Source organism: Lolium perenne, chromosome 2, assembly GCF_019359855.2.
Source record: "Lolium perenne isolate Kyuss_39 chromosome 2, Kyuss_2.0, whole genome shotgun sequence".
Taxonomy (NCBI): domain Eukaryota; kingdom Viridiplantae; phylum Streptophyta; class Magnoliopsida; order Poales; family Poaceae; genus Lolium; species Lolium perenne.
In genome coordinates this window covers 325,248,757-325,271,214 of record NC_067245.2, presented here as the reverse complement: position 1 = coordinate 325,271,214, position 22,458 = coordinate 325,248,757, and the positions used below count along the sequence as shown (strand labels likewise).

The 22,458-nt window shown below is 48.3% G+C and overlaps 1 protein-coding gene across 1 annotated transcript; it reads right to left on the bottom strand.

Moving 5' to 3' along the window:
* Positions 1-19,787: 19,787 nt before the first annotated feature.
* On the bottom strand, positions 19,788-21,778 carry LOC139835912 (uncharacterized). Its single transcript, XM_071825812.1, has 2 exons — positions 20,753-21,778; positions 19,788-20,564 (listed from the first exon to the last, which is right to left on the bottom strand). The coding sequence occupies exons 1-2, from the start codon at positions 21,776-21,778 to the stop codon at positions 19,788-19,790; spliced, it is 1,803 nt and encodes a 600-aa protein (XP_071681913.1).
* Between the last annotated feature and the right edge of the window lie 680 nt (positions 21,779-22,458).

Here is a 22,458-nt window from a genome sequence, read left to right as displayed (position 1 = left end):
CGCGCTTCTCAAACTCGCGACTTCCTTGACTTCTGTATGAAAACTCTATCTTTAGTCTACAGCACCATGTTTCCTCGCAACAGAATCCCAGACACCCTTCCTGCCTTGATGGAGAAATTTCGAGATGCTCCTCGTATTCATCAATTTGTGCGGGCTCAACTAGAAGCTGGAGCAAGGTTCGCCATGATTATGATACAGATCTGCTACCCAAAGTTGGATCTTACTCAAATTATCGACAAGTGTCTGGCCAAACAGGCGAAGCGAAGGAGAAACGTCGACAAGATTGACGACACTGTGCGCCCTGTAGCCGAGAAGATGATGGATGAACTGCTCCGACTAGATGCAGAATTCTTTGTTAGGGGTAGTTATGCTGAACATAGCACTGGTGCTGCAAATAACGAGGGTGTCAATATAGATGCTATTCTGAATGCTGATTGAAGAATTTCTTTGTTGTTTTTCCTCTGTCGAAGAACGCCTGTATATTGTAAATAACACATATGTTGTCAATTATTTCGAACTATTTTTGTTTCAACGAGCCCCCGAGCCTTTTATTGATTTTTCCTGTCTCTTTATTGTTTCGCGAGGTATATTGCACCAAGGCGAAGTTTATTGTTTTACAAGTTCTATTTTGTCAGTAGTTTATATATGGTAGCTGCTGGGTGCAAGCCCCCGAGCGTGTCGAGAAAGAAAATGTATATCATCAATATCTTTTCTATATTGCAGCACCGCGAGCCCGCCTCATTAAAAACCTTTCCAGCCCCACTTGGTGCCCTGAAAAGGAAAAGAGTGCGTCTGAAAGCTCGCGGGCGTTTCAGTACATTGTATTTTTACATATGAGAACTATATTTTGCCTCTAAGCGTAGAACCGCCTGAGTTGCGCCACGTTCCAGGGATTCGGCTCTGCAATCCCTGTCTTTTTGTCCTTTATCCTGTATGCTCCTCCTTCGAGTACTTCTGTGATGATGTAAGGACCAAGCCATGGCGACTCGAGTTTTTCATGACTTTTTTGAGTGAGCCGAAGAACTAAGTCGCCTACCTGAAAGGATCTTGGTCGTAAACGTCGGCTATGGTAGTTCTTCAGGTCTTGCTGATATTTGGTGACCCGTGATAGCACTTCATCTCTAGCTTCATCAAGTGCGTCGACATCATCCTCCAATGCTTTTCTTGAGGCCTCTTCATCATATTCTATGACCCTTGGGGAATCATGTTCTATTTCTATCGGCAGTACTGCTTCCGCTCCATGGACCAAAAAGAACGGGGTCTCCTGTGTCGCCGTATTTGGTGTTGTTCGAATACTCCATAATACACTGGGCAACTCTTCAGGCCAAGTATGTCGAGCTTTTTGCAGAGGTGTCAACAAACGCTTCTTGATGCCATTGCAGATAATTCCATTGGCTTTTTCGACTTGGCCATTGGTTTGCGGGTGCGCAACTGATGCAAAGTGTAGTTTGATACCTACCTCTGCACAATATGCCTTGAATTCTTTGGATGTAAAGTTACTACCATTGTCCGTGACGATGCTGTGAGGTACTCCAAATCTAAAGACGATGCTTTTCACAAACTTAATTGCGGATGCTCCGTCAGGTGAATTTATCGGCTTTGCTTCTATCCACTTTGTGAATTTATCGACAGCGACAAGCAGGTACTCGTATCCTCCTGGCGAAGCTTTGTGTAATTTTCCCACCATATCGAGACCCCACTGAGCAAAGGGCCACGACAGCGGTATTGGCATCAACTCTGCTGCCGGAGAATGAGGTTTTGCGGCAAATCTTTGGCACGCGTCACAAGTACGAACTATTTCCTTCGCGTCCTCGATTGCTGTTAACCAATAAAATCCTGCTCTGAAAACCTTGGCTGCTATAGCTCGGCTGCTTGCATGATGACCACATATTCCTTCGTGTACATCCTTCAAGATTATCCTTCCTTCTTCAGGTGTGACGCACCTTTGTAGCACACCCGAAATACTTCGTTTATATAACTCCCCTTTGACCACAGTAAACGCTTTAGAACGCCTGATAACTCGCCTTGCCTCAACTGGATCATCGGGTACTTGTTTTCTTAGGATGTATGATATGAACGCTTGCATCCATGGAATTTGCACCATCATTACTAAGTCCTGTTCCTCTTCTTCTTCTTCTGGTGCTTCTTTGGCAGCCCCCGCGGGTTTCTTGTCCTTCTCCTTCTTTTTTGGTTTCTTCGACTTTGTAGATCTCTCGGCTATTTCCTCCCAGAATACGCCTGGTGGGATCGCGAGACATTGCGACCCGATATTTGCGAGAACGTCGGCTTCATCATTACTCAGCCTGCTGATATGATTTACCTCGCATCCATCAAACAGCTTCTCTAGCTCATTGTAAACTTCCTTGTATGCTATCATACTATCATTCACTGCATCACATTGATTCATGACTTGCTGAGCCACTAATTGCGAGTCGCCGAATATTTTTAGTCGCGTTGCGCCACAAGCCTTTGCCATCTTCATCCCATGTATGAGGGCTTCATATTCTGCCTCATTGTTAGATGCGTTTGGGAACGTCATCCTTAAGACATACTTCAACTTGTCGCCCTCAGGTGATACTAGTATCACGCCTGCTCCAGCTCCTTCTAATCTCTTGGACCCGTCGAAATTCATAGTCCAAGTTCTTGATAAATCCGGTGGTCCTGTATTTTGTAACTCCATCCACTCTGCAATGAAGTCTGGTAGAATTTGTGACTTTATTGCTTTTCTTTTTTCATACGTGATGTCCCGAGGGGAAAGCTCTATTCCCCAAAGGGAGACACGACCCGTAGCTTCTGGGTTGTTTAGTATATTGGACAAAGGCGCCTCGTTGACCACTATTATCGGGTGCGCCGAAAAATAGTGGCGCAATTTTCTTGCGGTTGTAAACACTCCATATGCTAGCTTTTGGTACTGAGGATACCGCTGTTTTGAAGGTGATAAAACTTCGCTGATGAAGTATACTGGCCTCTGTACTCCATGAATTTTTCCTTCTTCCTCTCTTTCGACAACAAGTGCTGTGCTTACCACCTGAGGTGTGGCCGCAATGTATAACAGCAAAGGTTCCTTTTCTTTAGGTGCCACCAAGATTGGTGGTGTCGAAATTGTGCGCTTGAGGTCCTCGAAAGCTCTGTCTGCCTCTTCGTTCCATTGGAACTTCTCTCCTTGCTTGATCAAGGCATAGAACGGCAACGCCTTTTCTCCTAACCTGGCGACGAATCTGCTCAAAGCTGCGACTCGCCCAGTTAGTTGCTGTATTTCCTTTAGCTTTGTTGGTTTCCGCATTGTTACTATAGCTTGTATTTTTTCTGGATTAGCTTCAATCCCTCTTGCTGAAACTAGAAACCCGAGAAGTTCTCCTGCAGAGACGCCGAAAGAACACTTCGTCGGGTTCAGCTTGAGACAAAATTTGTCGAGGTTGTCAAAGGTTTCCTTGAGGTCCTCGATCAATGTTGCTCCCTTTTTTGATGTTATGACGACATCGTCGATGTATACTTGCACGTTTTTCCCAATCTGTGTCGCCAAACACTTCTGCATCATCCTCTGATAAGTTGCTCCCGCATTTTTTAGACCAAAGGGCATTGTTTTGTAGCAAAACACGCCGTAAGGTGTAATAAACGCTGTTTTTACTTCATCTTCTTCTTTCAATCTGATCTGGTTATAACCAGAATATGCGTCCAGGAAGGAAAGACGTTCACATCCAGCCGTGGAGTCGATAATTTGATCGATCCTCGGGAGGGGAAAGTGATCCTTTGGACAGTGTTTATTGAGACACGTAAAGTCGACGCACATGCGAAGGACCTTAGTGTTTTTCTTCGGCACCAACACTGGGTTAGCTACCCACGTGGCTTCTGTATGTAATTCTTTGATGAATCCAGCTTCTCTGAGTCGATCAATTTCTGATAACATAGCTTTGCGGTTTGGTTCCGAGAAACGCCGCAAGGGTTGTTTGATTGGTCTCGCAATTGGATCCACATTTAAGTGGTGCTCGGCAAGTTCCCTGGGTACTCCTGGCATGTCAGCTGGACACCATGCGAAGATTTTCCAGTGCTCACGGAGGAACTCGACGAGCGCGCTTTCCTATGCGAGGTCCATGTTAGTGGCAATGGACGTTGTTTTCTTTGGATCTGTCGGGTGAATCTGCACCTCCTTGGAATCTTTGGTAGTGTTAAAGGTTGGCTCCCTGAGAGGTCTCCCTACATCTGGCAATACATCATAATCAGTCATGAGCCTTGACGCCATGTATTCAGCTTGCATTCCGAAAGTTTCTGACAGTCGATGAAAATCCTTGTCGCATTTATCAGCTAACGCGAAACTGCCCTTGACTGTAATTGGTCCATTAGGTCCAGGCAACCTCCATAATAAGTACGTGTAATGTGGTACCGCCATAAACCTGGCATATGCCGGTCGTCCCAACAAGGCGTGGTATTGTGACGGGAAATCCACGACTTCGAACTCCAATTTTTCTATTCTGTAATTTTCTCGGGTCCCAAACTGAACGTCGAGATTGATTTTTCCCAACGGATAACTCGGCTTCTCTGGCGTGATACCGTGGAACCTTGTGTCTGTTGGTTTCAAGTTTGCTAAGGATATGTTCATCTTCCTTAATGTATCTGCATACATAAGGTTTAAGCTGCTGCCGCCGTCTATGAATACTCGGGAAACATCAAATCCCGCAATAACTGCTGGTAAGATAAGTGCTGATTGTCCTGGTCGAGGAACTTGCTGCGGATGATCTGCTATGGTGAAGCCAATATCTTGCCCTGACCAATTAAGATACTCGACTGTTGGTGGGGGCATCTTTTCTGCCATAAACACCTGTCGTGATATTACTTTCTGAGCTCTATTGGATGGCCTTCCTTTCTGAATCATCGACACCGCTCCGTTGGAGTTAGGATCAACATACGGCGGTGGTGGAGGTGCTGCCGCTATTCTGAGCTGATGTCGATTGTCGTCTGTAATCGCGGGAGGAGGTGGTAGGTGGATCTCACTCCTTGGTCCTTGAGGATTTCTATTTACTGCTTGAGCGTTGGCTTGCCCTGCGAACCTCAACATTGCTTGGAAATTTCGGCAATCCTTATGCAGGTGTCCTGACTGCCTCTTCCCGTTATTGTCGAGATAGAAATGCATCTGGCATGGTCCATTCATCATATCTTCGGGAGATATATATGGTCGCTGGAACCTTGGTCCACTATTTTGCTTATTATATCGGGAATCATCTCTATTGTCGCCTCGTTGCTCATTGCTTCTTTGATGATCATCTCTATTGCTTCCCCCACTATTTCCTCGAAAACCAGCCGATATTTGGCCAGGAGTGTCGTAACTCGAGTACTGTCGAGGAAAACATCGTCTATTTTGAAAATTTCGACCACGGTCCTCCTCTGGTGACCTGTGTCGTTTGTTGTGGACAGCATCTTCTCCATCTGCCCATTTGTTTGCTATTTCCATTAATGCGGATACTGTCTTTGGGTTGGTCCTTCCCAAGTCCTCGACGAAATCTCCACGCCTGACTCCTGCGACAAACGCATCTATCGCTCTCTCGTCAGATATATTTTCTGCCGAGTTTTTGATGATATTCCACCTTTGGATATATTTTCTCATTGATTCGTCATGCTTTTGTCGACACGACCTCAGCTCCTCTAGTGATGCAGGCTTCTTGCAGGTGGACCTGAAGTTCTTGATGAACACGTCCTCGAAGCTTTCCCAGCTATCAATAGATCCTGGAGGAAGTTTCTTTATCCAAGATCGTGCAGCTCCACTCAAGTGTACTTGGATGCTTTGCATAGCTGTTGCCCTAGTTCCTCCTGTGAGCTTCACTGTCTCGAGATAATCAACTAGCCAATCCTCTGGATCTTGAAGGCCGTCGAATTTCTTGAAGTTGTCAGGTAACTTAAATCCTGAAGGGACTCGAGTTTTTCGGACTCTCCTCGTGAAGCACGGCAAACCACACATATCCTCGTCGTTAAGCTCCGGGGATTGCCGATGTTCCCTTCTGCTTTGCCGCGCTCTATCGACCCTTGCTTGTGCTGCCGTGTCTCTTGCTCCACTTGGTCCTTCGGGGGCTGCCGTTGCCGCCGGCAGGTCGTGGACTATTTTGCCTTGCTGCTCCTTCGGGAGGTGTGGATGCAAACGCTGCTCCCATAGCTCCAACTCCTGCCATAGCCATATTGTACAATGCCTCTCTTGGATCTCCGGCGGGTGGTTTGGACGCGAGGATAAAAGCTTGCGTCGCCATATACCCCGCTTCTGGTGTCTTAGGAATAATGTTCCCCCTCGTGTCTATCGACATAAAGGACATGTCGAGGTTTTGGACCAGATGCTCCCTCTCAGCTTCGGGTATGTTGTTTAAACGAGATCTTGCCCTGTTGCGAGCTCCTCTTTGATTGCTTTCCGAAGTTCCTGATTGTCGACTCTGTTCCGCTCTTCGCCTACTTGACGCTGATGCTACTTCTTGCCTCCTGTCTAGCGCGATCTTCTGTTTTTCAAGTTCTCGCCTAGTACGCGCGAGCCTATATTGATATGCCTGTAGTTCCTCTGGCGTCGCTGTTACGGTCATCGGCTCTGTGCCATTAATGGCTCTCTCCACTCGATCCCACACTGCCTGCGGAAATCGCACCATCTCTCGCGTCGTCGTGCCGATATATTTTGTCCCTAGGCCTCGCGTGAGATCCGCGGGATCGACGAACGGATTTCCCGCCTCGTCGAAGTTTTCTGATGTCTCCTCTTGAGGTCGACTTGTTTCTCCGATCGCGTAGATCTGATGATATTTTGTTTTTTCTATTTTGTCGAGATTGGTGACGCCGTCGCGTAGACTGGCGAAGACCTTTCCCATAGCAATGGATTTGTCGATGAAATCGAGACTGTCGACACTGTCAGAATCGCTGCTTATATTGGAGTCCGCAGACGACTCGAAGGACATGTCGCTAAAGATCTTGGTGAGTTTCTCTCTTGCCCTGGTGCTGACGTAGCATGTCGACGAAGTTTCTTCGTCTCCTGATTCGGTTGACGATGTATAGCTTAAAAAATCAGAATCGACGGCCGACGATCCCGACGAAATCGGAATTTCGACACGGCGCGATCCTTCCTTCTCGACGCGAAAGCGAAACCTTCCGAACGTCATCTCCATAGGCTCCGCCAGATACGCATATGCATCCAAACGGGAGGGTGGGTGAGGAACAAAATCGACAAGACCAGCAGCGATCTGTTTACATCGATCCATTGCGTTGTTTGCGGTTGATGATGCCGAAGATCTTGAACGTGCCATCGAAATCAGATCCTTACGCCTCTAATCCCCACAGACGGCGCCAATTGACAAAGGATTAACTTGTCAATGCCTATGGATTGTAGGCTAGGGTTTAGTTGGAAGTAGAGGGTAAGTAGATCTCGAAGGTTTCAGCCGAAAAGTACTCGACGATTATGAAAACTAGGGTTTGTAAACAATGATTCGATACCTTCTTTGTCCCTCGACTCCCCCTTATATAGGAGGTGGAGCCGAGGGATTCGTGTTGTACAAGTTACAGAGTCCGGGACGGTTTCTAATTCATCCCGTAAGATTACAAATAACCCTTTCTATTACAACTCTAGCTTTCCTTAATAACATCTTGGGCTTCCGAATCTTCTTATTCTTCGGGTAGTGGGCCTTCAGTAAACCCCGGGTACTATCTTCGGCAGGCCCATTTGGGATGCCTATGTCAGCTGGCTTGTATCCGAGGAAAGAGAGAATCTTCTTTGAGTGCGGCTTGGCGGCCTTAATCAGGGACTGCCACTTCTCCTTGTTCATCCTCTTCGTCTCACCAGCTCTCGCCCAGTCGACGTTCTGCTGGCTCTCGGCAACCAAAGCTATGGTACCCTCAACGCCAATCTTCAAGTTCTCCTGCCGGAAAGCCAATCCAAGATCTTCCTCAGGGATAAAATGTTTGGCAAGATCGGAGAAGGCGTCTGGTTGTTTTTTCTTCGGGAAGAAGTAGGGGAAGAGGCGCGTAAACGCGGTCCGCGCATCAGCAATACTGCGGCGCGCCAGATCCCCGTGAATTTCAAGGAGGGAAAGGGCGTCAAGAAGATGGTCCCCTTCAGGCTCCTGCAGTTCAAAATCTTGACCCATTTTTCCTGCTGAAACAAAGTCCGGGTTATCAACAAATATAAGGAGGGTAAATCTTGGAAGGGACTCGAGCAAAGTGATTAGTGAACTTACTGACAAAACGCCGATTTTGCGATTCAAGGCGGCCGATGATAGCCTCTTCACGTGCAATCTGTTGAGTTGTCTTCTCGCTTAAAGCAGTTTCAGATTGGTGGAGTCTCTTTCGAAGATCTCCAACAGAGGCAGCGTCTTGTTCGGCCTTCTTGCGAGCTTTTTCGCTCTGCTCAAGATTGGCGGCGAGATCATCAGCGCGTTTGTTGACTTTGGCGAGAGCCTCTAACGGAAGGAAACAAGGCAAGAAAGTCAAGTCAAAAACTGCAATATAGTCTACTCGATGACGAGTAAAAACATCTCAATTGTATGAAGGCTTACTTTTCAAGTCTTCGACAGTGTCACGGTACCCAATAAATTGAGTACCGAGACTGATGAAGTGCTTCATCAGAGGCTGTAGAAAGAAAGGTGGTAGAAAGGTTGAGGGGAAAACTCGACAAAAGACACAAAATAGCTGTAAGGGTACTTACATCATCCAGGGAAGGAGTCGACGAACTCCCGGCCAAGAAGCCTTGTTCTTCGCCAAGTTCAATCCTCGCTCTCTTCGGCGAAGGGGCTCGGGGGCTGGCGACAGGAGTCGGCATTTCCAAGTTCTGATGAGGAGGCGAGGTTTCCTCCGTCACACGGCGAGTTTCCGAAAGAACTAAAGTTTGCGACGTGCTCGTCGGAGCAGTCACATTGGCAGCGGGTTCTTCCTCTTCTTCGCCACTGTCCATAAAAGATAGTATGAGAATATTCAAGCAATATATAAAAAGAAAAAGAAGGCAGGGTAGCTTACGAGCTAATGAGGGCATCAGCGTAAGGATCGAAGGCACCCTCCTCTTCGGGGGAAGCTTCCTCGACAGGTGACCCGCTGGGTTTGGAGGTGCCGGAATCTTCAATTTCACCTCTTTTCCTTTTGTTCTTTGGAGAAGCAGCGGAAGGAGGTGAGTGTGCAGATTTCGAAGCTTCCGATTCTGTTTCTTTATCAGAGGAAGCCGCGGATTTGTGAGATCCCGCGACTTCACTCTCAGGGCGAGAAGGGCCCTAAGAATCGTCGGTAACGACGGTTCGTTCATCGACCTCCCCACCTTCAGGTAGGGGAGGCAGAGAAGAGATGACTTGGTGGTTCTGCATAACAAATACCAACAGCAAAGGACAGTTAAGGACAGAGGTCGATAGCGAGGCAGTAAGATAGCAAGATAACAGTCGAAATTTGAATCAAGGTCGACAAAGCAAGTTAACCAAGATAGCAGTCGAAAAACATAAACTCGAGAGGCAAGTTACTTACTTTGGGGAGAGCGTTGGTGCTGCTGTATGGCTCCACACGTCAGGAGGTTGGAACTGAATCCTTTTTGCTCAGCGACGAAAAACGTCGTATAAGCCTCTCCAAATCCTTCACAGGGAGGTCTTTGGATATGCGGTCGACATCTTTCTCGCCAGCATATAGCCACAGAGGGTTTTTGCGAGCCTGTAGAGGCTGCACCCTAATCCTGAGAAAGTGCGCAGTAATTTGAACACCCGACAGTTCCTTACCGCGGGTGTTCTGAAGTTCACGGATACGCTTCATCAGCGCATCTGTCGCCATCTTCTCCACCTCAGTAGCTTCCGCGTCCCATGAACGACGTCGAAGGATTTTTGCGTCACCATTGAAGGCCTCGATATTGTATTCCTGCGAGTCAAGGTACTCCTCGCGGATGTATAGCCACCTCTTGCGCCACCCTTGGACGGAGTCGGGGAATTTGACGTCGAAATAATCGACATCAGGGCGGACACAGATAACAACACCCCCTACATTGTAGTTGGTGTTGTGGGAGTTGTTGCGGCGAATGTAAAAAATGCGTTTCCACAGGGCCCAATTCGGATGGGTCCCGAGAAAGCACTCACAGAGGGTGATGAAGATGGAGATATGGAGGATGGAATTGGGAGTCAGCTGATGTAGCTGCAGCCCGTAAACAAAAAGCAATCCACGGAGAAATTCGTGGATGGGGGGAGACAGGCCGCGGATGAGGTGGTCGACAAATGTTACCCGATAGCCGATGCGAGGTGTTGGGAAGCTCTCCTCCCCAGGGAAGAGCAGTCCTTCTTCCTTCTTGGTCAGCCCGAGTTTCTTCAGCATGTTGACGTCCTGGTTGGAGATCTTGGATCTCTCCCATCCGGAGATCTCGAAGCTTTCCGTCGCCATGGTGGTCTCTGGAGCGGTGTGCCCTGTGAGTCTTGCCCGCGGTGGCATCAAAGTGAGCGCTGGAGAGATTGAGGAGGAATACGGGCGCAGGAGCTTGGTGTTTGCAATGGGAGCTTTGGAGAGAGAGGATAGAAGTGCGGCGCGGCGAAGGGGATTTCTGAGGAAGATGATGAATATTTATATTGAGCCATTCAACCGTCGTGCCGTTAGATGATGGAGAATTAGATCCAGCGCCCTACACGTGTGACCATGGGTAAAGTGGTCTTTTTACTATGAAGTAACTAGACAGGTGCTACAGCGCGCGTGCCAGGGAAAGTGGAGGACGTGTGCCCCCACTTGCGTAACGTGTCAAACGACGCAGTGGTAAGGGCCCGCATGTCAGTCAAAGAACAGAACTCGCACCTTCCCAACACAGCGATCGTGGCTATCGTCAGCATTGGTGTCACCAATTGGGACATTTCGACTTCAGTTCTTCGAAGTTTGGCGACAAAGGAGTTCTTGTGATACAGACGAAACAATTTCGGGAGCCTTTGATCAAATACAAGTTTTTGTTCAAATGCTCGAGGGCTACTTTTTGAAGAAAGTTTGATATGCAAGATTTGGCAAAGATAGGAAAGTTGAGCCTACAGCCAAGTATAAATACTCGACTGTAGCCTCGGGGGCTACTCCCATCGGGAGCGCTGGTCGCGCACCCGATAAAGATGGAAACACCGGAAAAAGTCGACAATATAGCGATTGAGAGACTAAAAAGGTGAGCCTACAACCAAGTACAAGCACTTGGCTGTAGCCTCGGGGGCTACTCCCATCGGGAACGCTGTTCGTGTACCCGATGAAATTGAGGAAGTCATGATGAGCATATTTCGAGTTACGATATAACTCTTCATATACTCCCATCGGGAGGACAAGATAAAAAAAATATACAGTCATCATATGACTCGGACAAATGTGCTATTCCAGCAGCCGAAAAAGGCACTCGACAATATATTCTCAGAGCGCCTCAGTCGTGATTTAATCTCTGAATGCCGCAGTACTTTGCGAAGGTAAGACCCCAGGACCCGTCCTGCGCGGCGTGGCATCGCACCAGAATGCGCTCTGCTACTTTTTTTCCGTATCAACAGATGCGAAGAAAAATCCTAACGGACGCGTTAGGTACCCGATAAAACGCGACTGGAGTTCGGCATATGGTAAGACCTTAAGCGGCACATGTCGAAACTACGCCAGTATACCGAGATCATGTCCAAGGACTTGATCTTGAAGTAGGTATTTGTGGGATTGCCACGAGAGCAGTTAACTGGTACCTGATCCGTCAGATGAACCAGCCCCAATTACCATTATCCCTGTACAATATATGATAGATTTATGAAAGGCAATTGATAACTCGAAGAAATCAGGTGTTAATTGTAATGATGGAGATTTTCCCTGATTCTTCGATTCAAGTAAAATCTCGGGGGCTACTGACATAGGCATCCCCAATGGGCATGCCGAATATGGTACCCGGGATTTATTGAAGGCCCACGACCCGAAGTTTATGAAGCTCGGAAGCCTAGTTAAGAGATAGTTTGAAAAGATAGTGGTATTAGGAATAAAGAGATTTGTAACTTTACGGGTCGAACTCAGAGAGTCCCCCGGAATCTGTAACCTTGTGTAATACGAAACCCTCGGCTCCGCCTCCTTTATAAGGGGGAGTCGAGGGACAAAGAGATCATCGATTCTATTGTCAACATAACCCTAGTTTTCTAGCAGTCAAGTACTTTTCCGGCTGAAACCCTCGAGATCTACTTGCCCTCTACTTCCACGAAAACCCTAGTCTACAACTTGTAGGCATTGACAAGTTAATACCTTGTCACTTAGCCAGCGATCTCAGGGCAGCATGAAGATCCTGCTATCGACCCGCAGCAATCTCAGCACCGAAAAAGCAGCGTGGCTTCCACGCAGCTCGACGCAGGTGATGATCAGGTGATGTTGGCTCCTCGCTACCCCGTGGATGATATCACAGAGAGCCGTCCTTGTGAGCTGCATGTAAAAGTTGTGAACATATCCTTGAAGGCGGTGGTCGGCTATGTCTTACCTACAACAACTTACCATTCCCGTCCGGTTCCAGATGGCTATGCTGTTGTGGGGGTGGATGAAGTGATGGCAGGATATGAGCCGGTGATGCTTGACCATCATGCAGGTGAAGATAGGGAATTGACTGAACTAGGAGAAGCCATTAGAACCACCGTTCTATGGCGAAAGGAATACATTGTGTTTCCAGGGTCGAAGCCAAGCACGCCACCTCCAGCTCATTCTCCGCCGCCTCCGCCGTCTCCACCGCCTCCGCAGTCTCCTCCGCGTGAGCATACTCCGCCGCCTCCTCCTCGTCAGGACACTCCGTCGGCTGTGCTACCTAAGCAGAATCGGCAAAAGAGGAAGACTGCCCCGAAGAAGAGATCATCAGCTCCGAAGAGGTCTAAGACTCCTGAGTTGTTACCGTACGAGAGGACTGATGAGCAAACCGATGGAATCATAAAGGCCCAGGCGAAGGAGCATTTTGCACCGAAGAAGCCTCAGCCAAAGCTGTTTATACCACCGAATACAGTGAGGCACTTTGCCGAGACGAGAGCAAAGCAAGCTGAGTTGGCAACTGATTATGACCGCTCTCTTGGACAGTCCTCTAGAGCGGATTACAAGAGAAAGTATGGAAGTAGACCCTTAACAGGGAGAACAATTGCCCAGCTCGGACAACAGGAAAACCAATCGCTACCCCCCTTGGTCGTGCACCCCTATGATGATCCGGAGACTAGAGAATTGATCGAACGGTCGGCTAGACATCTTGGAGCAACCGTTCAGTACGATAACTACTTCCCCATGGCTGAACCCACATACAAATACAAATACGGTCTGCCTCTCGTCAGTAATGACAAGCTCCCGCTTCTACAAACTCAAATGCGAAAATTGCATGACTGGTACATGCAAGCCTCTACTAACTCGGAGGCCTTCCTCATAGTGGGAATTAAAGATGAGCATTACTTCCGGGGAAACGAGGAGATAAACATTGAGTTTGAAGAACTATTTCAGTTATTCAATCAAGACACCCTCGACAAAACTCTCATGAGTTGCTACTGTCTGTAAGTGATTTATTTATGTAATTAAGTCTCTAGCTCAGCTCGTTCAATGCACTAACAATTGTCCTCACTATATTCTTTTATACGCTATATATTATGCAGAATGAAGATGCTCGAATGCAAAAGAGGCGGACTCTATGACATTGGGTTCATTGACCCAAACACCGTTCATGAAGTTACGGTAAACAAATTCCCCAAGGACATAGAGGAAAACTTGCTAAGGTTTTTACAGAAGCAAGAAAACAAATCGGAAATATTCTTTCCTTACAACTTCGAGTGAGTGTTATAACTGTCTTACATACATTCGATTTCGCTTACTCGATGTGAAGTCTAACTAATCCGGTGAGTTATGCATGTGCAGCTTCCACTATATTCTCCTAATCATTCAACTTGACAAAGGAGTAGTACTTGTCATGGAATCGAAACGTAAAGAGCATGGGCAATGGGCGAACCTGGGTGCCATGCTCCAGAGGTATCTTCTGTTCGGCATCTTCTGTTCTCATTTCATGATATCAACTAATTAATAACTCATTTACTCATTTTTTTTCTTTGCCGGGCAGGGCTTGGAAACGGTTCATCAAGACTGCTAGGGGTGAATGGAAACCGGAGCTTACATTTAAAGATCATCCTGTAAGTAGTACTATAGCTATGCCCGCAAATCTCTTTGTTTTTTTGTTTCATTACCATGCATTATCATGCTTGATTATTAGTTTGATCGAACTATTTTTCGTAAAGTGTTTGAAGCAGGAACCCGAGAATAACTTATGTGGATACTACGTCTGCGAGTTCATTCGCGAGATGGCCTGTCACCGGGAGCCGGAAAAGATTTTACATGCCCTTCATGTACGTGAACAATATTTCACAATCATATTTTATTACCACCAATTGTATTGAGTTTCATTCATATATATTGATATTTTTTTTTCAAATTAGATGGAACGCGTGCGGAACTCTCTCCTAACGGAGGATCGCATACAAGCAATTCAAGAGGAAATTGCGGGATTCTTAGTTAGGGAGGTCACAGCTCCAACTGGAGCATACCATCGTGAGTTCATATATGACATTAGAGATACAAAATAGAGATGATAAAGAGAATCGACTTTATATTGTAAACATGCATTACGTGTACTGTATTTCATGACGATGTCTATATATTCATGGCGATGTTGTGGTTTCTTGAATGATGTATGCATTGCAGATTTGAATGAATAACATAAAACCCTGAAACTCTGTCGCGGCAGTTTCTCTGCCGCGGCAGAGAAACGCTACTCCACCCTAAACCTCTGCAGCGGCAGAGAAACGGCCAGTTCCTCTGACGCGGCAGAGACCCTTTAATCCCGGTTCGTATGACGAACCGGGACCAAAGGTCCTCCACCACGAGCCTCCTGGCCGCACCACATGGAGGACCCTTTAGTCCTGGTTTATTTTTGAACCGGGACTAAAGGGGGAGACCTTTAATCCCGAAGGCTTAGTCCCGGTTGCAAAACCGGGACTAAAGCCCCAAATGCACCGGGACTGAATGTCCGTTTTCCACTAGTGATATCTATATATAGTGGCCAATTGGGAGGAGAAAAATACATAATTAAATAAAGAAATCTCTCTCTAGTTTTTTCTCTCCGTGCGGTTCTCCGAAGAACTGCACATGCACAGGGAGGGAGACAACCCTACCAAGTACGAGGGAACGCTACTGGGATCTGGATCCGGAAGATCTACTTCCGCAACTTCGTTGGAACGGAGCCGGGAGCGTTGTTCAGCACCGTACGTGTGCAAAACTACAAGGTGCTAGACTTGCGGCACTCCACGTTGTACGAGAGGACTTCTACTCGACCTTGAGGTCGGCGTCGTATACGAATACATCATCAACATTCTAGCGGAAAGTTTACCGCTCATGTTCCTGACGTACCACTGATAAATAGAGAGAATCACCAGAGGGTTGATAGCCGTCACGAAGGTGAGACTAGCTACATCTTATAGACAGTACTAAGGCTCATAAACTCATAAGCAAACTGAGGTTGAACACTCCAAAAAAGAACTTCAACAACCTTGACATCCTCATCACACCACTGAGTATAAGTGGCTAGATCATCAACAGGCACCAAGGGCATCTGAGTGGGAAAATACATGCTGATCATAAGCCTCATCTGTAGCAGTCTTGGTTGCATCCTTAGTAGCCTGGGAAGCATCAGCAGCAAGGACCTATGACATGGGAGGTGTAACAGCCATAAGAGCAGCAGGGCGCGGTGGACAGGAGACCTTGCCAGTGAGAAAACCTCAGAGTCGAAGACCGCGCATATGAATGCGCATGAAGCCGGCAAACTCAGCATAGTTCACTACTAGAAAAAAAAAGGCTTGCAGTGGTGCACCTAAAAAGTTCAGTAGTGGCGCACCTAAAAAGCTCAGCACAATGCCATTGCTAAGGGTTAGTAGTGGCACACCATGTGGTGCGCCACTGGTAATCCCATATACCAGTTGCGCCACTACGAACCAAAAAAGGTGCACCGCTACTAACCCAAAAAGGAGCGCCACTAGTAAAATTTTGAAATCTGGATCTGGATCTAGATCTAGATCTAGCACCATATTTTTCATGATTTTTTTACTCGTTCTTTTGCTTATTTTTGTTTTCCAAATTATTTGTCTCGTTCATCTAGCACCATTTTGATGCTCGTTTTTAGTTTGGACCGTGGGAGAGGTTGGAGAAGAGAGGGAGGAGAGGAGAGGATGGATAAGAGGAGGTAGGGGTGCCGGAGTTTTTGGAGGAGAGGAGGCCGGCCGGAGAAGAGGAAGGGGCATCGGAGTGGTTGGAGGAGAAGAGGAGGAGGAAAGGAGGAGAAGGAGAGAATGGGGGAGAGGATGGGGAGGAGAGGATGGAGGAGAGGAGGGGGAGAAGAGGAGGGAGGAGAGGAATCTATGGAGGAGGGAGGTGGATAAGAGGGTAGTGGGGCCGTCCACTTTGAATTTTGATGGAGGGAAGGTTAGCTATACTTTTTTTTGAAATTTTTTTGCCCCCGAAATCTAAAACCTGAAAAAGTCCTATTTCCGTTTTGAATTTGAGGAATCTAAAAAAAAATTGGATATAAAATTTTGCGTAGATACATTTTGATATAATTATTTTTATCGGGGTCGTATGAAACCAGAAAAGCTGTTTTACCAAAACATGATGTCATTTTGCATAATATATCGAAATTTATAATTTCTTAATTTTGCTAACAACTAGATGACATAAACATTGGAGGAATTAGCCGTCGGGGTGCCAGAACTGGGCTGCCCGATGGGATCTGGGCATCATCGTCCTAGACGAGGACGAGGAAAGCCGTAGCGACCTTGGGCGAGACTTGCCAAGGCGAGCTTGGGCGAGGGGTAGCAACCGGATCCAGTGGAGGATAGCGATGGGCGGACCTCGATCTGTTCCAGCCGGAAACGGGAGAAAGCGAGCTCGACTCTAAAGGGAGAAGAGCAGCACACGGCCAGCCGAAAGAGCAACGATGGCGGTGGTGGAGAGCACGGAGTTGCAACGTGCGAACTAAGAGACCCTAGCTGGATTCTGATACCATGTTGGAAATAAGCAAGTGACATTCACAAGGGGCCAAAGACCAATACATGTACAAGAGTGACAATGTGCATAAACCCTTATTCAATGTGGATATACAAGAAAGACTATACATCTCTAACAATGTTCATTAGATATTTTCATGGATCTTTTGTGTAAGTAGAGAGGCTGTCGTGCTCGTATCCTTTGTCTATACATCCAAATATGTACTCCTCTTATACGTTATCCTTACATCTTAATATAGACCCCTACACTACGTCATTTGTTTCAGAAAGAAGAAAAAAAGCAGCTCATCTTAGAAGAGCTCTAAGCTCCGAGGGTTTTTGTTGGGGTTCTATTCGTCGTTATCTTTCCAACAAAATTGGTTTCATCTCAATCGGAGTTCGGGAACTTTGTCAAAGTTAAGTTCTTTCGAGAAAACTGCGTTTGAGGGGTTCTGGCGATTTTGGCGCTGAAACCGGTGGTGCCGGCTCTCCTGCCGGAATATCTCGGCGAGCCGAAATGGTTCCGGTTTCATCGAAACACGTTCCAGTACGATGTTCCGGCAAAACCGGTTTCGTTCTGGTGAGTCGGTCTCGTTCCGGCGAGAGAACCGACGTGCCGGTTTCAGAACCGGTCCAGTCTCGTGTGCTGGAGATTTCCGGCGGTGGTTTCGGTTAGCCGGTTTGCTCGCCGGAACATTCCGACGTGTGAACCGGCGGTGCCGGTTTTACCGCCGGTACGAGTCGCATGAATTCCCCAAACAGCTAGTTTTCTCCCTTCGACTATAAATTGTCCTTCTTCCTCCTTGAGGAGAAAAGGCCAACCATTCTATTTGCTCTCTCTCTCTCCTACTCCATTGTTGAACCTCAAAAGCTTGCTTCCTCTCCATCCCTCCTATGATTCTTGCATATTCTTGAGGGATTTGAAAGAGGAGATCTAGATCTACAACCCCACCAATCCTTTCCTCCTCTTTGTGAGGGGAACTCTTGGGATCTAGATCTTGGAGTCATTTGTTGATTTCCTCCATTGTTCTTCCTCTCTAATTCCTCCCTAGCACTTGTTGCTTTGGTGGGATTTGAGTGTGAGGGATTTGAACACCTTTGGTGTTCTTGCTTTTGCATCCTTGCATAAGTGTTGAGCTCTCTATTACGATTTGTTCGAGTGAGAGACCGTGAGCTTGTTACTCTTGGAGGGGTGACCTCCTAGTTGGATTGGCGGTTGGTGCTCCGGTGACCTCTTCGTGGAAGATTATGAAGAGGCCCAGGATTCTCCTTCGTGGAGCTTGTGAAGTGGTTGTGGAGCTTGCCATCTCCGGAGTGGAGGAAAAGCTAGCCATAAGGGAAAGGCCTTTGACCTTCGTGGTATTGGCTTGGAGAAGAAGGTGAGCCTTTGTGGCATTCGGGAGACCTTCTTGGTAGCCCGCACTCTCCAACGTGACGTACCTCACCTTGTGTGGGGGAACATGGGAATACATCTTCGTCTCCGCGTGACTCGATTATCTCTATACACGAGTTTACTTTCCTTGTGATAGCCATCGTGCTTGATGTACTTATATATTGCTATCACTTGTGTTACATATATCTTGTGCCTATCTTTCTTAGCTGGAGTTGTTGTTGTTGCACTTAGTTGAGCCTAGCATATTTAGGTTTTGTGCTTGTAAAATAAACGTTAGTTTAATTCCGCATTCTTACAAGCCAAATCCGTAATAGTTTTTAAAACGCCTATTCACCCATCCTCTAGGCGATATCTCGTCCTTTCACTAACGTCGTCATCTCAAACCTGCGAAAGTCGGGCCACGGGTTGCCGACAAAAGGGAGAGGAGAGACAAAAGAGAAAAGAAAGGCGAGGGTAAGTACCATGGCACGTACTTGCGAGACAAGACCGGCTGTGCTCGCCGGTGGACAACATAAATTGCCAGGCTATATGGTGGAGTTTAGCGGCAGCAAAGCTTGTACTAACCAAAAGAGACATGCTACAACATCCGTCTAATCAGAGAAGATGAGAGAGCGCATAAGGTAACAGTTCTATACTCTGCAAACAAAACCCAGCTGATGCATCCCCCTTCACAAAGGAAGAAGTACTAACAACGACACTCACACTGTTGACAAGTTTTATTAGGTATCAGTTGTATTAATGCTAAATTACTACGCAAGTTATTAAAAAATTATTAGCAGCAACATAAAGGTGTAAGTTGTTCTATGATCAAGCCATACAACTCCAAATACATAACTAAAATGTAGAAAGATGTACACCTTGACAGCATGTTGAATCAAAAACCATGGTGGATCAAAACCGTGTTGAATATAACGATAACGACAGACCGGTTCAATTAACCTCTCACCGTCCGATGGCTTCCAGTCGGCAAATCGCACCGATGGTCACATAGAGCGGGAAGAGGCACGATGCATCCCTCCAAGTCGTCCGTTAACCTGCTCAAATATAAGATATAATTTTTTTTTCGAGGTGGATGGGGGGGGGGAACCCCACCGCTTGTTATTCATTCCCGAAAATGGCCAAGCAGTCGGTCCATGTACAAGGGTGAGATATACAGGGGGGAGAGAGTGTCAAGCAACCGCTCGAGCAAGAAGGAAGGCCCGCAGGCCATCGAGTGATGTGCGATCAGCGGGGCGAAGCCGCCATCTCCAAAGGGCCAGGTCGTCGCACACCTTCCGGAGAGTCGAGGAGGTGGAGTGGGTCACCCTGTTGAAGACGAGGTCGTTGCGGGACTTCCAAATGGACCAGAGGATCGCCGCCACCCCAAAATGCCAAGCGCCGGGGGGTGACGGTGGAGGTGCCGGAAGGTCCTAGATGGAGAAACTGCCCGCTGGGATTGGGACATCCAGCCGACCCCAGATCGCCGCAGAAACGTGACAGTCGAAGAACAGGTGCCTCCCAGTCTCAGGGGAGGTGCAGGCGGCACATATGTCGGAGGGGGCGCAACTCTTGTAGAAGAGGTTCACCCGAGTGCTCAGGCGGTCGATGTCGACGAGGTACGCGAAGATCTTGACCTTGGTAGGGATCCGGAGGGACCAGGTCAAGCGTGCGGTAGTGTCGAAGGGGCGCACCGACGAGAGGGCGCGGTAGGCCTCGCGCGAGGAGAACCTGGGGGTCAAGGGAGAGTCGATGGCGCGGCGATCAGGTCCTCCTCGAAGTGAGGTGCCGTCGATGAAGCGGCGAATCACAAGGAGCTCGGACTCCGCCGCGGCAGTAAGGCGAGTCTGCAGGCCCAGCCCCTGCGAGACCACCGTGGCCACCGAGGCATGGCGGCGGGTGCCGTGGGAGAAAAGGGCGGGGAAGCGCGTCGCAAGCATATCCCCGGGGAGCCACTTATCCATCCAGAAGGACGTGGAGTGGCCGTCCACCACTGTCGCCCTGGTGATGGCACAGCAGAGGGGAAGACACTCAGCGACGATCTTCTCCAGGAACGAGGGGGAGGCGGAGAAATCCCCCAAGTCACGACCTGTGTGAGAGTAGAACCAAGTTTTCCAGGGCAGGGGGTTAGATTGGTGTAATTTATGGACAACGTTGAGGAGCAAGCACCTGTTCTGCCGGTGGAGATCCTTGATGCCGAAGCCGCCCTCCTGCTTAGACAACAAAACTTTATCCCAAGCGATAAGACAACGAGCACCAGAACAGGAATCCTTCCCGGTCCAGAAGAAAGCACGTCGCCTCTTATCAATACTCTCAAGAACACCACGCGGAAGCAAATACGTGCACATGTAATAGGTAGCGAGATTTTTCAGAACAACATTACACAACACAAGCCTACCCCCAGAGGACAGAAGATGCGCACGCCAGCCAGAAAGCCTACGATCAAAGGAGAGGACAAGGGGGCAAAAGCAGAGGCAGGAAGTTTGGTGGGCGAGAGCGGCAGCCCTAGGTAGGGCTGAGGGAAGGAGGAGATGGGGCACCCAAGGAAAGTCGCCATGGACGCGGCGTCGCCCGACCCAACGTGCATGGGAATAAAGCAGGACTTGTGGAAGTTGATAACAAGCCCCGTGGCTAAGGCGAAGTCGTCCAGAACCTGCTTAAGGCAGGCAGCAGCCTCCGTAGAGGCTTTGCAGAGGATAAGGTTGTCGTCGGCGTATTGGAGGACTGGGCACGGGGTGTCAGGGGAAAGGGGGTGGGCAATGGTTCCAGAGGCCCAAGCATTGCGAATCAGGCGTTGCAGCACATCAGCCACGATGATGAAGAGGTATGGGGATAGGGGGTCGCCCAGACGAAGGCCATTTCGACACCGAATCCAGCATCTCGGGACGCCGTTTAAGAGGATTGCAGTGTGCCCCGTATCAAGAATACGCTCCATCCAGAGACACCAACGCTCGTCGAATCCCCGGGTCTTAAGGATTGCTAGGAGGCTGGACCAGTTTACCGAGTCGAAGGCCTTACGAAAGTCAATTTTGAAGACGAGGGTGGGGGCCTTTCTGGATTGGCAGCAGCGGAGGAGGTCAGCTACATAGACGATGTTCTCGGAGATGTGGCGTCCCGAGAGGAAGCCCGTTTGGTCGGCATCAACAAGCGCGTGGATGGTGGCCTGCAGCCAAGTCATAAGCACCTTGGTGATGGCTTTCATGACATAGTTCTGGAGGGAAATGGGGCAAAATTGAGACGGGTGAACCGTAGCATCAATTTTTGGGAGGAGCACCAGGAAGGCACGATTGATCCGGCTTAGATCGATGGTGCCATCATAGAAGGATGAGAACATGCCAAGGACGTCCTGAGAGACCGTTGCCCAGAACGTAGCGAAAAACGAGGGACCGAAGCCATTCAGGCCGGGACTGGAGAGCTTGTTCATAGTAGTGAAAGCATTTTTAATCTCCTCAGAGCTTGCACTAAGACTCTCGTTCAGCGGGAGAGCGTTAGGGTAGAGGGAGGAAAGGTCGAAACGCCAAGAAGAAGGAGTCACAGACCCAAGAAGGTTTGAGTAATATGAGTGCAAGATGGAAGCTTTACCATGGTGGTCATAGGTACCCACCCCATCAACCACGAGGGACGGAATGGAGTTACGTCGAAGCCTACAAGTCGCCGATGCATGGAAAAATTTGGTGTTCTCGTCGCCTTCCAGGGCATACCGAACTTTGGCTCTAGTCCGCCAATACAGGGACCTTTCTCTGATCGAGAGATGAAGAGCATCCATAGTGAGGGAGCGAAGGAGGTTTTCCAGGGGGGGGGAGAGGGGACGCCCTTCCTCCAAGAGGTCAAGGAGCTGGATAAGAAGACGGCAGTCCTTTTACCTCTGGGAGCAAGGGGAAACACGTCTTGCCCATTCCTTGCATTTGGAACGGCAGAGCTTGAGGCGCGAAACCAACCGTGCAGTGGAATCTGCCCGGTAGGTGGAGTTCCAAGCGCAAGCTATACTGGAACGGAAGCGAGGATGAAGGGCCCAGGCGGGCTCAAACCGAAAGAAGCCCCCCCATACGGATCGAGGTGGAAATCTTGGCCAAAAGGGGCACATGATCAGAGGTGTCACGAGAG